Below are 12705 nucleotides of genomic sequence, written 5' to 3'. Positions count from 1 at the left end.
CACCTTTTTTTCCAGGATCTCCGTGTAACAGTGGCTTTAATACAGTGGTTTCCAACCTTTTTTGGCTCGTGACCCCATTTTAACATCACATATTTCTGGCGACCCTAGACATTCAAAACAGGGACTTTTTTTTTTTTGGCTAAAATTAATTTATTTTTGATCATGTAAGAGTTTGCTATTCTATGTTGCAAATAAAAGTCAACTTTAGACGACATTTAGTGTATATAATGTATGTTTGAAATTATTTAGAAATATTGAGTTGCAATGGTAGATATGTTTTTGTTGTTGATTTTTTTTTCAATTTTTTTATTATTATTATGGTGTGAATGACCAATGCTGTACACATTTAAGTTGGTGTAAGCATCGTATTAGGTGAAAAGGATAGGCAAAAAAATAAGCTTTTGCTTCTAGCCTGTTCCTTTTTGGTTTTTATGTTTATTACGATAGATGTAGTAAGTACAATGAATGATGTAAAACCAAAATAAATTCATTCATTCATTCATATTATTATGGACGGAGGCAGAAAAGCCAGGTGTAGATTACTGCACAAAGTGAGAAGTTTATTTGCCTTAGTCAGGATATTTACACTCAGTCCAGTTTGTATTTACAAGGCTGACAATTAATACTGAACAAACAATAACTCAAACTATGAATTATGAAAGAGCTGCAGCATCTGAAACCGACCACAATGAACATTTGAAAGATAAACAGTACCACAGTGCTTCAGTTTTAGCTTCACAGTTTATCATGTCTTTTATGGATTGTAATTGTCTCTCTCAACTAACCATATATTTTTTATTGGTAATTTTTTTTTTCTTTTTGTTTTTTTATGAATTACTACAAATTTCAGGTGACCCCATCTGAATTCCAGGCGACCTCACGTGGGGTCCCGACCCCAAGGTTGAAAACCCCTGCTTTAGTAAGTGTCTGGACAGTAGTTCAGACTCAGTGTCCTGTAGTGATGTGACGTTCACGAACGAATTGAATCTTTCGAACGGCTCTTTGAAATGAACGATGGGAACCGAGTCTTTGTAAAGAGCCGTTCATTTTTTTTTTTTTTTTTTAAGGAGGGAGTGTCTGATTGCCTGTCAATTTAAAGTCACTGGGGAGAAATTGGCTTTCTATAGAGTAGAAGTGAGAGAACTCCTGATGTGGTATCATTTTGATATTTACATTACAGATATCAGGTATTTTGCAATGTTACTTGAAGTATTTTATGTGCACAGTTTTTTAGGTATTTAAGAACTGTAATTGCTGTGATTAATCACTTGTGTTTTGTGCAATTTTTTCCGTATGTTTACACACATTTATTGTTCTTGTTTTGAGGAGAATGAAATGTTATTTCATAAGAAAATTTTTTATTTTCTTCTTCGTTTTTAGGCTACAGACTAGTCTGCAGAATGTACTGTGATGTTTTTGGTCAAATTCCAGCATTTGCCTAAAGTCACCTCTCATGTCATGTATTTAGCCCACACATTTTAACTAAAATTTTTTTTTATGGTAAGATAATAGTCACTACCGTGCCAATTAAACACCTTTAAAATGTAATGTCAATCATCATATGTAGCCTATTTAGTAGGGATGTTTGATAATATCGGCCCACCGATATTATGGTATAATTATGGATAATGGCATAAAAATGTAATATCGGTGAATATCGTTATCGTTTTTTTTTGCCTATCATTAAAACCAATAAAATAATGCCTTGATTTCACCGGCATTTACTGACACGTAAATGAAACATTATTTGTAGCTGAAAGAAATGTGCAGTTTTCAAAATTGTACAGTAGAGTTGCCACACTGTAATAGACTCATGGAGGGAGGGAGAGAAAATAAATAAATATGGCATATTTTCCACAACTTAAGTTGAAGTATGTATTCTTTGCACAGTGTTTACATTTTGAAAGCCTTGTTGCATTTGAGAATGCATCCAATGGGGCATCACAATAAATTAGGCATGATGTGTTAATTCCATGACAGGAGATATGTGATGTTACGTAAAATTAGTTTAATATCCCACATATATCGGCAGCAGTATCGGTAGATATCGGAATCAGGAAATTAAGTGTTGAACAATATCTGTAATGGGACTAGTACAAAGGCTGAACCCAAATGCAAGACCAGAACACAGATGACCAATTGAGAGTGTTTATTAAACACAATCACGGTAGTAAAAACACAGCACAAAATTGTTAACACGTCTGTGAAGGCGTGTGATACTGGACTCTTCGTCCGGGCTGTGAGCGGAGAATATGGATGGTCAGCACGGCCGAGCCGGAGGATTCCCGTCAACACCCCGACTAGGGCAAAACAGAGGATAGTCAAAAAACAAGCCAGGTCATACACAGGAGGGCAATTCAGGAGGCAACGGGACATGAGGGAAAGGCTACTCACGGTCAAGGTCCAGGCGAGGGTCGAAACACAAGGTAACACGTTGGAGGCTGAGGTAGTCAGGGAATAGGCAGAATCAGAAGTCGATGTACGAACCAGGTCAGAACCAGACGAGCAGGCAGACAAGGAACAGGCAGGATCGGTGGTCGGAAGGCAAAAACGGGTCAAGAATGGGCAGACAGACTGACAGGTATCCAAAAACGCTGGTAAGTGAGCACACAAAGGTAGAACACAAACTGGCAAAGGAACAGTGGAAAACACAGGGTTTAAATACACAAGAGGGCGGGAAGACAATTGGACACAGGTGGAGATAATCAGGGAGGAGTCAGGTAATCAGGAGCAGGTGAAACAATCAAGGAGGGGAAGTAAAACACCAGACATGACACAAGAGGGAAACTTAGCAAAATAAAACAGGAAATGACAGAGAAAACAGAAAAGACAGACACAGTCTGGGAGCAGACATGACAGTACCCCCCCCTCTAGGGGACGGCACCGGACGGCCCAGGAACCTCCGGGTGGTGGCGATGAAAGTCCCGGATCAGGTCCGGGTCCAGGATGTAAGAGGCGGGCACCCAGGAACGCTCTTCAGGGCCGTATCCTTCCCAATCCACCAAGTATTGAAATCCTCTTCCCCGGCGACGGGCCGCTAGGAGCCGGCGTACAGTGTAGGCTGGGCCTCCATCAATGATCCGGGGTGGCGGTGGTGGCTGGGTGGGAGGAACTAACCGGCTCTCCTTAGCCGGTTTAACTTGACTCACGTGGAAGGTAGGATGAATCCTCATGGTCCTAGGTAGCTTCAGACGGACAGAGACAGGATTAATAATTTTTGAGATAGGAAATGGGCCCACGAACCTGGGTGCCAATTTGCGGCTCTCCACCCTCAAGGGAAGATGACGGGTTGACAGCCACACACGTTGGTCGCGCTGGTAGACCGGGGCTGGAGTCCTGTGCCGGTCTGCAGCTGCCTTGTAGACCCCCGAGGCCTTTAACAGAGCTTGTCTGGCGCGAATCCAGGTCCTCTTGCATCTCCTTATCAGCGCCAGAGCTGAGGGGACACTGGCGTCCTTCTCCAGGGCCGGGAACAGAGGAGGTTGATAACCACAAACTACATGAAAAGGAGACAGACCAGAAGAAGCACAGGGCAGCGAGTTGTGGGCATATTCAACCCAGATCAGCTGGCGGCTCCAGGAAGCAGGGTTCTGGGAGGCCAAAACTCTAAGACCGGCCTCCAGCACCTGATTGAGCCGCTCAGTCTGACCGTTGGACTGTGGGTGATAGCCCGAGGACAGACTAACAGATGCCCCAATAAGGGAACAAAAAGCACGCCAAAAACGTGCGACAAACTGAGGACCTCTGTCCGAAACAATGTCTCTGGGAAAACCATGTAATCGACAGACATTATACAAGATCGCCTCTGCTGTCTCCTTAGCAGAGGGGAGCTTAGGTAGTGGAACAAAGTGAGCCATCTTCGAAAAACGGTCAACAATGGTCAACACAGTGGTATTTCCATCAGACGGGGGCAGCCCCGTCACAAAGTCTAGTGACACATTAGACCAGGGTCTACTGGGAACAGGTAGAGGGTGTAATTGACCAACCGGAGGCTTATTGGAGGTCTTACACGCAGCACAGACGGGACAGGCAGCGACATACTCCGCCACTTCTTTCTCCAAAGCAGGCCACCAGAAACGCTGTTTAATAACGAAAACAGTCCGCTGAACTCCCGGGTGACATGTCAGCCTGGATGTGTGAGCCCAGTGGATGACCTGCGGGCGGAGGTGATCAGGGACAAACAGACGGTCTGGCGGAACGCCAGCCGGGATATCACAGTCTTGTAAAGCATCAATAACAGATTTCTCAATCTCCCACTGTACCGCCCCCACCACACAGGTCTCAGGGAGGATAGGTCCCGGTTCAGAATCAGAGTTGACGGGCATGAAGAGTCTAGACAGAGCGTCAGGTTTCACATTTTTAGAGCCAGGCCGATATGACAGTGAAAAGTTGAATCGTGTAAAGAACAGAGCCCACCTGGCCTGACGGGAGTTGAGTCTCTTAGCCGACCGCAGATACTCCAGGTTTTTGTGATCCGTCCAGATCATGAATGGTATTTCGGTCCCCTCCAGCCAGTGGCGCCATTCCTCCAGGGCCACCTTGATGGCTAGCAACTCCCTGTTGCCGATGTCATAATTAATCTCCGCTTTCGACAGTCTCCTGGAGAGGAAAGCGCATGGGTGAAGTCTGTTGTCCTTTGGGGAGCGTTGCGAAATGACTGCCCCAACCCCCAGATCAGAGGCGTCCACCTCCACAACGAACTGACGAGCTGGATCCGGAACCGACAGAATGGGGGCCGAAGTGAACGCCCTCTTCAGCTTCACAAATGCTGCGTCAGCTTCGGGATTCCATCTGAAAACGGACTTGGGAGAGGTTAGAGCATGCAAAGGGGCAGCCACACTGCTGAACCCCCTAATGAACTTCCTGTAGAAATTAGCAAATCCAAGGAACCTCTGGACATCCTTACGACTGGTGGGCGTGGGCCAATCCCTGACAGCACTGACCTTGTCTGGGTCCATCTGGACACTCCCCTCCGCGATGATGAAACCCAGAAAGGAAACAGACGGGCGGTGAAACTCACACTTCTCAGCTTTTACAAACAGTTGATTCTGAAGCAGTCTTTGGAGCACCTGGCGGACATGCTGGACATGTGACCTCTCATCCGAAGAAAAAATAAGAATGTCATCCAGATACACAAATACAAAAACATTGAGCATGTCACGTAACACATCATTGACTAATGCTTGAAAAACAGCTGGGGCGTTAGTGAGACCAAACGGCATCACTAAGTACTCATAGTGTCCACTTGGGGTGTTAAAGGCAGTCTTCCACTCGTCCCCTTCTCTGATTCTCACCAAGTGATATGCGTTACGGAGGTCTAACTTGGTGAATACTTTGGCCCCGTGTAATAGTTCGAAGGCTGAAGACATGAGGGGTAACGGATATCTATTACGGATGGTAATGTCATTAAGGCCACGATAGTCAATACAAGGGCGTAGCGTCTTATCCTTCTTGTCGACGAAGAAAAACCCTGCCCCAGCTGGAGATGAGGATGGTCGAATCAGGCCGGCCGCCAGGGACTCATCAATATATTTTTTCATAGCGGCCGTCTCCGGACCAGACAGAGAATACAGCCTCCCCTTAGGGGGGCAGGTACCAGGACGCAAATCAATGGCACAGTCATACGGTCTGTGAGGGGGCAGCGCAGTAGCGCGTGACTTATTAAATACCTCTTTAAGGTCGTGATAACACTCAGGTACCTTACTAAGAGCAGGAAACACCGTCTCCAGCTCCTCCGGAGAAATGACAGGAGCCACAGTGACCTGGACTGGCTTGGACAGAGGGTCAGGATCCCGGACCCCCTCACGACAGGAACCACACCTCTCTCCCCAAGCTTGGACCTCCCCCGTTTGCCAGTTAATACAGGGGTTATGGAAAGAAAGCCAGGGGTGACCTAATATGAGAGGGTGAGAGTCAGAGTGGTAAATATGAAAACTGATTTCCTCAGAGTGACCATCTTTGAACCGGACAGTAACTGGTTGAGTCCGTTGAGTCACTCTACAGATAATGTGATTGTCTAAAGCCCTCGCCTCCAGGGGCTTCAGAACCGGGAGCAGACTGAGGTGGAGCTGCTTAGCTAATTCTTCGTCCATAAGATTAGCGTCTGACCCGGAGTCTATCAGGACTGGAAGCTGCAGAGACACAGAGTTAGAGCACACACAGACCAAGGGCTGAACACGAGAGGCGCTGGACACACAGAACGTTCTGCTCAAAAGAGAGTCCTCACCTGCCGTCATTCTAGGCTTCACTGGGCAGTTGCTGACTCGGTGCCCCTCCTGACCACAGTAAAGACACAGACCAGCCACCAGACGGCGATGACGCTCCTCTGCTGACAGACGAGTCCGACCCACTTGCATCGGCTCCACCTTCGAACCCCCGCTGGACTCCGGTACTGGGTGAGGGGGTTCTGAGTGGGGCTTACTCACAGAAGGCTGGCGGTTCCATGATGGTTCTGGCTGCCAAAACGCCGACTGGTCAGAGACCCGAATAGCTGCCTCGATGACCTCATCCAGTGAATGGAGTTCCTGCCGGAGCGCCATCTCACGACCGATAGTGCGGTTAAGACCGCTCTGGAATGCAGAGATCAGAGACTTCTCGTTCCATTCAGATTCTGCTGCCAACGAACGAAACTCACTGACATACTGCCTTATGGGGCGATCTCCCTGCCTCAGCCTCATGAGTCTTTGACCGGCCTGTGGTCCACGGATAGGATGGTCATAAATCCTTTTTAGCTCAGCCATCAAACTCGAGGCTGACTGAGTGATGGGAGACCTTTGTTCATAGGCTGCGTTGAAAAGGCTTAAAGGAGGGCCTTCCAACAGGCTAGCAATATATGCAACCTTAGCTAACTCATTAGCAAAACGGCGGGGCTGGGAATCAAAAATGAGCTGCAGTTGCGTACAAAAATTACGGCAAGTATCAGGGTTACCTGTGTACTTAGATGGAGGTGGGATGTTGGGTTCCTCCAAGGCTTTAACGGGTGAGACAGAGTTAATATTCTCGACTGGCGGGACCGGAGCAGAAGCCTGGTTACCAGAATACTGGGAAAACTGAACGGACAGCTGATTCATCTTATCCATTAGGGAGTGCAAAATCTGTTCATGTCCCCCTAAGCGTTGCCCCTGGGACCGAACTGCCTCCCGGACCTGGTCTAGGTCTGCTGGGTTCATCTTATTGGCCAGTTTGTACTGTAATGGGACTAGTACAAAGGCTGAACCCAAATGCAAGACCAGAACACAGATGACCAATTGAGAGTGTTTATTAAACACAATCACGGTAGTAAAAACACAGCACAAAATTGTTAACACGTCTGTGAAGGCGTGTGATACTGGACTCTTCGTCCGGGCTGTGAGCGGAGAATATGGATGGTCAGCACGGCCGAGCCGGAGGATTCCCGTCAACACCCCGACTAGGGCAAAACAGAGGATAGTCAAAAAACAAGCCAGGTCATACACAGGAGGGCAATTCAGGAGGCAACGGGACATGAGGGAAAGGCTACTCACGGTCAAGGTCCAGGCGAGGGTCGAAACACAAGGTAACACGTTGGAGGCTGAGGTAGTCAGGGAATAGGCAGAATCAGAAGTCGATGTACGAACCAGGTCAGAACCAGACGAGCAGGCAGACAAGGAACAGGCAGGATCGGTGGTCGGAAGGCAAAAACGGGTCAAGAATGGGCAGACAGACTGACAGGTATCCAAAAACGCTGGTAAGTGAGCACACAAAGGTAGAACACAAACTGGCAAAGGAACAGGGGAAAACACAGGGTTTAAATACACAAGAGGGCGGGAAGACAATTGGACACAGGTGGAGATAATCAGGGAGGAGTCAGGTAATCAGGAGCAGGTGAAACAATCAAGGAGGGGAAGTAAAAACACCAGACATGACACAAGAGGGAAACTTAGCAAAATAAAACAGGAAATGACAGAGAAAACAGAAAAGACAGACACAGTCTGGGAGCAGACATGACAATATCGGCATATCAGTTTTTGGCAAAAAAGCCAATATCGGACATCCCTACTATTTAGTCATTAAAACATTGGTGTTTCAAAATAATGCAAAAAACATAAAAGAGCCAGTGTTTTAAACGGCTCTTTTCAGTGAACGGCACCTGATTGAACGGCTCCCTTCAAAGAGCCACAAGTCCCATCACTGGTGTCCTGCTGTTGCTCTGTGGTGTGTCTGGCCCTTTAAGAGATGTTTTGACTCCGCACGTGCTTTCCTTATATGGAGCAGTAACAAAGGCTGACCGTTAGTTACCTCTGCTGCTGCTCCGCATCGAGCTGCGCGCGCTATAAAAGCCTATCGGAGGAAAAAAAAAAGAGGCAGTTTTCACAGACTCCGACACATAAAGCAGTGGGGACCGTAATTTTTTCATCTTTATTTTTTCCGTACCACTGGATTCAATTTATGAGAACAAAAAGAGTGGATATTAGCGCCGTTCAGGATCAAGCTCGGTGAGTTTGTAGCTGTGTTTTGAGTTTTTTTCTTCGGAGATTGTGAGTTTCTTTGTTGGTTCAACAAAAAGATGTAGTTGTGCTTCTATTTTGCTTTGAAAAAAAAAAAGGCAACGACTGTTTTTCCGTCTGGGTTTTCTTTTTGGCTTTAATAGTTTAACATGATACACAGAAAGAAAATTGTCATTATTTTTTGGTGAAAATTGCTACTCGAGTTTTTTTTTTTCGTTTTTGAGGCAAAAGTTGATCTTGAATGGCAATGTGTTGAATGGACATGGTATGTGCATGATAGTGTCGTTGTTTATCTTAAATGACAAGTGCATTTTCTGCTGGATTTTGGAGTATTATCTCACACATCAATATCCCATTTGACGTCTGTCTTCTGCGAATTAAACCAGTCAATTAACTATATTTTATCAGGACTTCCGGTTTTGCTGTGACAAAATAAAATACTTTTTGCACCCTCTATATTTGGCAGCAATTGTAAAGTAAAATAACATATCTAGAATTACGAATAAAAACCATTTTCTACTATTTTGTCTTCTTTTACATAAATCAACAGTGTATTTCATTTTAAGTCTTCGGTAGGAGTCGTTTGAAGCGTCTGCATGCAAGTGTTTTCCTGGCACATTTTTGCAGCTTTTATTCTGAATGGACCGTGTTTGTATGTATGGTGTGTTTTTGCTGTTTTTGACGTGGCTGTGGATGAGCATCGCGGAGCTTTATGACCGACAGTAACCTCAGCTGAATGGAACAATGAAACACAAGCACAAAACTCGAATCAGACATTAAATTTTGTTAGATCGTCATGATATTGACAGTGAAAAAGAACCACATTTATGGCTGTTAATCGTAGCCTTTTTTTTTTCATAATGTCGATTTTAGTTGGGGTTTTTTTCTTTGTAACAAGTGTAATGTCAGTGCTGGAGACGATTGGGTTTATGGTTAGTGTTTTTAATGGTTTGTGTGTCTGGAATGATGATGCACCAAAAAGTGTTTGCTTGATTTTCCATCAGTGACTGCAAAGAAGGGAATTGTTTTTTCATGAAAACCATCGACGATTTTTCATTCTCACACAAATTAAGTAATCTTCAATTGATCACTTTTTGTGTGTTTGATGATCTAGTCTATCCAGTGGTTTGACAAAACATTAGAAACCACGGATATACATGTGTGACATAACACGTGAGGAAGAATTGATGGTAAACAAGTATAAAAATAAATATATTTATGTGTACCACTAGAGGCGCCCTGGCTCTGCACCATTTGGACTGCTCAGTACTCAGCTGGGAGACCGTCTGATCTGTCCACATAATCGCATCTCAGTGATAACCAAAATAAGACTGTTATTGAGGGTAAAATAATCCACAGCGGTCGAACGGGAATTAACGTTTCAGTGCATTTACATAAAACAGGAATAGAATCACGTTTATTCTGTTTAGATGGAGATTATGTCTTTGAATGTAGCATTGTGTAAACATGTTGAGATATTGACGCAAAATGGAGGTGGAGGAGTGTGTATTATAGTTAAACAAGTGAAACTGGGCATTAAAATCGATTGTTAAATTAGGCAAAAGAGAGAAAAAAATCGGTTCAATGCATGAATGCCAAAGGTGTTAATTGCATATTTACAAACCCATGTAAAAAAATAAACAAAAACAAACAAACAAAAAAAAAAAAAAACATGGAACATCACAGTCTGGGAATGTAGGTGATGTTTTTCTTGTTTTTTTCATGTCACAGGAGGATGTTCAGTGTGCAGTGGCATACATTCAATGAACTAGGAATGCAGCTGTAACATCTTACATAATCAAAGCTCCCTTCAAAAAATAATTAGGCTATATAAATATATATATATATATATATATATATATATATATATATATATATATATATATATATATATATATATATATACACATACATATATATATATATATATATATATATATATATATATATATATATAGGTCAGTTAAGACTGGTTAAACTTAGTCACTCAAAGAAAACAGATGTGCTACATTGTTAGGTTGTGACAAGGTTCACCATGATCTTTGTTAAACCCAAAGTTCCTGCTGATTTTATTGCGACATTTCATACATTCCACTGGCTGTAGTTAATCATGCCAGTAAGTGTGTAACCTTGAGGTCTGTGTTACAACTGGGTTAAGACAAAAACTGATGGAAACAACACTCTGAAGGTAAATTATTTGCCATCAGGGTCCATGACAATGCTCCCCTTACAAAGGAAATTCAAATGTATATTTATAAACATGATGACTTTTGCCGTTCAAATGTCAATTTTAAGCACAATTTAACTTTGTTTGGTATCATAGGACTGAGGACATGATCAGAATTTGTTATTATGATTTAGAGTTTATTTCTTTCAATCATAAGAAGAGCGGCAGTTAAGGTGTGAGAAATGTAACCATGATAATTATTTTATCCATCAATGTTATTGCTTTTAGACTGATACTCTTTTTCAGTGTTGTAAACCATAAACACCTATAAGTATATTACTGCATTCAGTAAAGATCAATGTGTTCCAGTTTTATTCAACCAAACAAAACAGAAATGACTCATCTGTACAAATGTCCTTGTGCACTTTGATAGCTGACATTGGTCTAATCAGTACATTACATAAAACATGTCTAAGTACACATCAAAGGTCTTCTGAAAACACACAACATAGGCTAATGAACAAATAGGCACTAAAGAGTTTTTGAGAAAGGTTGAGTGTAATTAAGCAAATATGGCAAACTTACTCACAGAGACGGGTGTAAGACATACAAAATCAGTATACTTTTATTGTGATTTAATGTAGATGATGCTGATGTGTTCTTTGATCATTTAAAATACACATTTAAAGTAGATCCGAATACTGTTGTGTGCAAAACTGGGGTGAAAAAGGGTAATCATATGATGATAGAGGGATTACAAACAACTTTCACCACATTTAGACCGTCCACCACCCACTCACCATCGCAGTTGACCTTTGAACAGATAAGTCTACATCAAGTAGACCTGAATCTGCAGCCTTTCTCACTCATCAGTTGACTTCATTTGCTTCATCTGCCTTGCTGCGTTTGCTGATTTGTTTAAGGTGAATCTGTTGGATTCATTGTTTTGTTGCTGATAATGTATCTCGTCTCTGTTAATCTTTCGTGTGGCAATGTACTTACTTAAATTTTTGATCAAATTTTGATAATTTAGAACTGTCACAGCGATGCTTTTTCCCTTCCTACATTCTGGTACAATATTTAATTTCTAAAACCTCCCATATTACTTTTAGCCTGTTGTGACCTGATCCTCTGGTCATCAGAGCTATATTTAGTAGTTTCATGCTCATGGTTATGGTCTGTGACTTTTGGAGTTTCAGATCTGATTTCACATAATTTTTTCTGTTCAACACTTCTTTTTGAAAATACTGTTTCTACTCTCAGGAACAAAGGTGGACTGTAGAGGGTTAGTCAGCTGACAGCAGCTTTTTGGCTGTGAGAAACTGTTGGTGGTCTGTTTTTTTTTGTGGGCCAGTGTTGAGGGTTTGCCGTGGCTGACCTGCTTTGTCTTGCTTGTTTCCTAGTGGGGAGCTGGAGTGCGCTCAGTGAGGCTGGAAGACGGCAACATGGCAGTCTCCACTCAGCTGGGTTTACTGCTTTGGAAGAACTTCACCTACCGACGGAGACAGACTGTAAGTAGGAATGTATCCAACAGCCAGCGAAGGTTGTCTGTAGATTTTCAATGAAGTAAATTTTTAGCAGACAAAAAAAGAAAAAAAAAAGTAAAGCTAATGGATGGTTATCAGTTCATGAATCTGCCTAAATCCTTGTCTAAGTCACATTTTCGTGGTTTGACTCTGAGTCAGAGATGACTATTTCAGTATCAAAATGAATAGTTTTGAAGATTTTTTTACTTTACTTTTTTGTAATGTAGATTTTCGTTTATTAATATGGATGTATTCGGTGTGCATACATTCAATTTTCAACCCACAACCATGGAAATAATAGTATTTCCACCTGATCCAGTCATACTGAAATGTTTTACAGTTTACAAAGTAGTCGGAGTCAAGGATGTAATGATGATACATCTTCATGTCAGCACCATTATCCGGTTGCCATCTTGTGCTGGTTGTTGCCCACACACTCCAAGTTATGTAAATAATATTCAGCTGTGGAGTGAACTATATTATTCCCTCATGTCTGAGTGAGGAGCCTCATCTGCATACAATTAGGTCATTTGTCCATCAGAGGGAA

General features: G+C 42.9%; 1 protein-coding gene across 3 annotated transcripts in view; it reads left to right on the top strand.

The window, feature by feature from the left end:
• Positions 1-8287: 8287 nt before the first annotated feature.
• The window catches only part of LOC115420669 (phospholipid-transporting ATPase ABCA1-like), a 37631-nt gene continuing 33213 nt past the window's right edge, over positions 8288-12705 (top strand). For 2 of the 3 annotated variants that reach the window (XM_030136123.1, XM_030136104.1), the window contains exons 1-2: positions 8288-8453; positions 12036-12143. In XM_030136123.1, coding sequence (XP_029991983.1) covers positions 12078-12143 — 66 coding nt within the window. In that variant the 5' untranslated portion in view covers positions 8288-8453; positions 12036-12077. Of the gene's footprint in view, positions 8454-12035; positions 12144-12705 lie in introns of those variants that run through there. The other variant, XM_030136114.1, reaches the window with a different exon arrangement.

This window comes from Sphaeramia orbicularis, chromosome 1 (assembly GCF_902148855.1).
Source record: "Sphaeramia orbicularis chromosome 1, fSphaOr1.1, whole genome shotgun sequence".
NCBI lineage: Eukaryota > Metazoa > Chordata > Actinopteri > Kurtiformes > Apogonidae > Sphaeramia > Sphaeramia orbicularis.
Note: the sequence above shows the minus strand (reverse complement) of the source record. Positions and strands in the feature narration are given on the sequence as shown.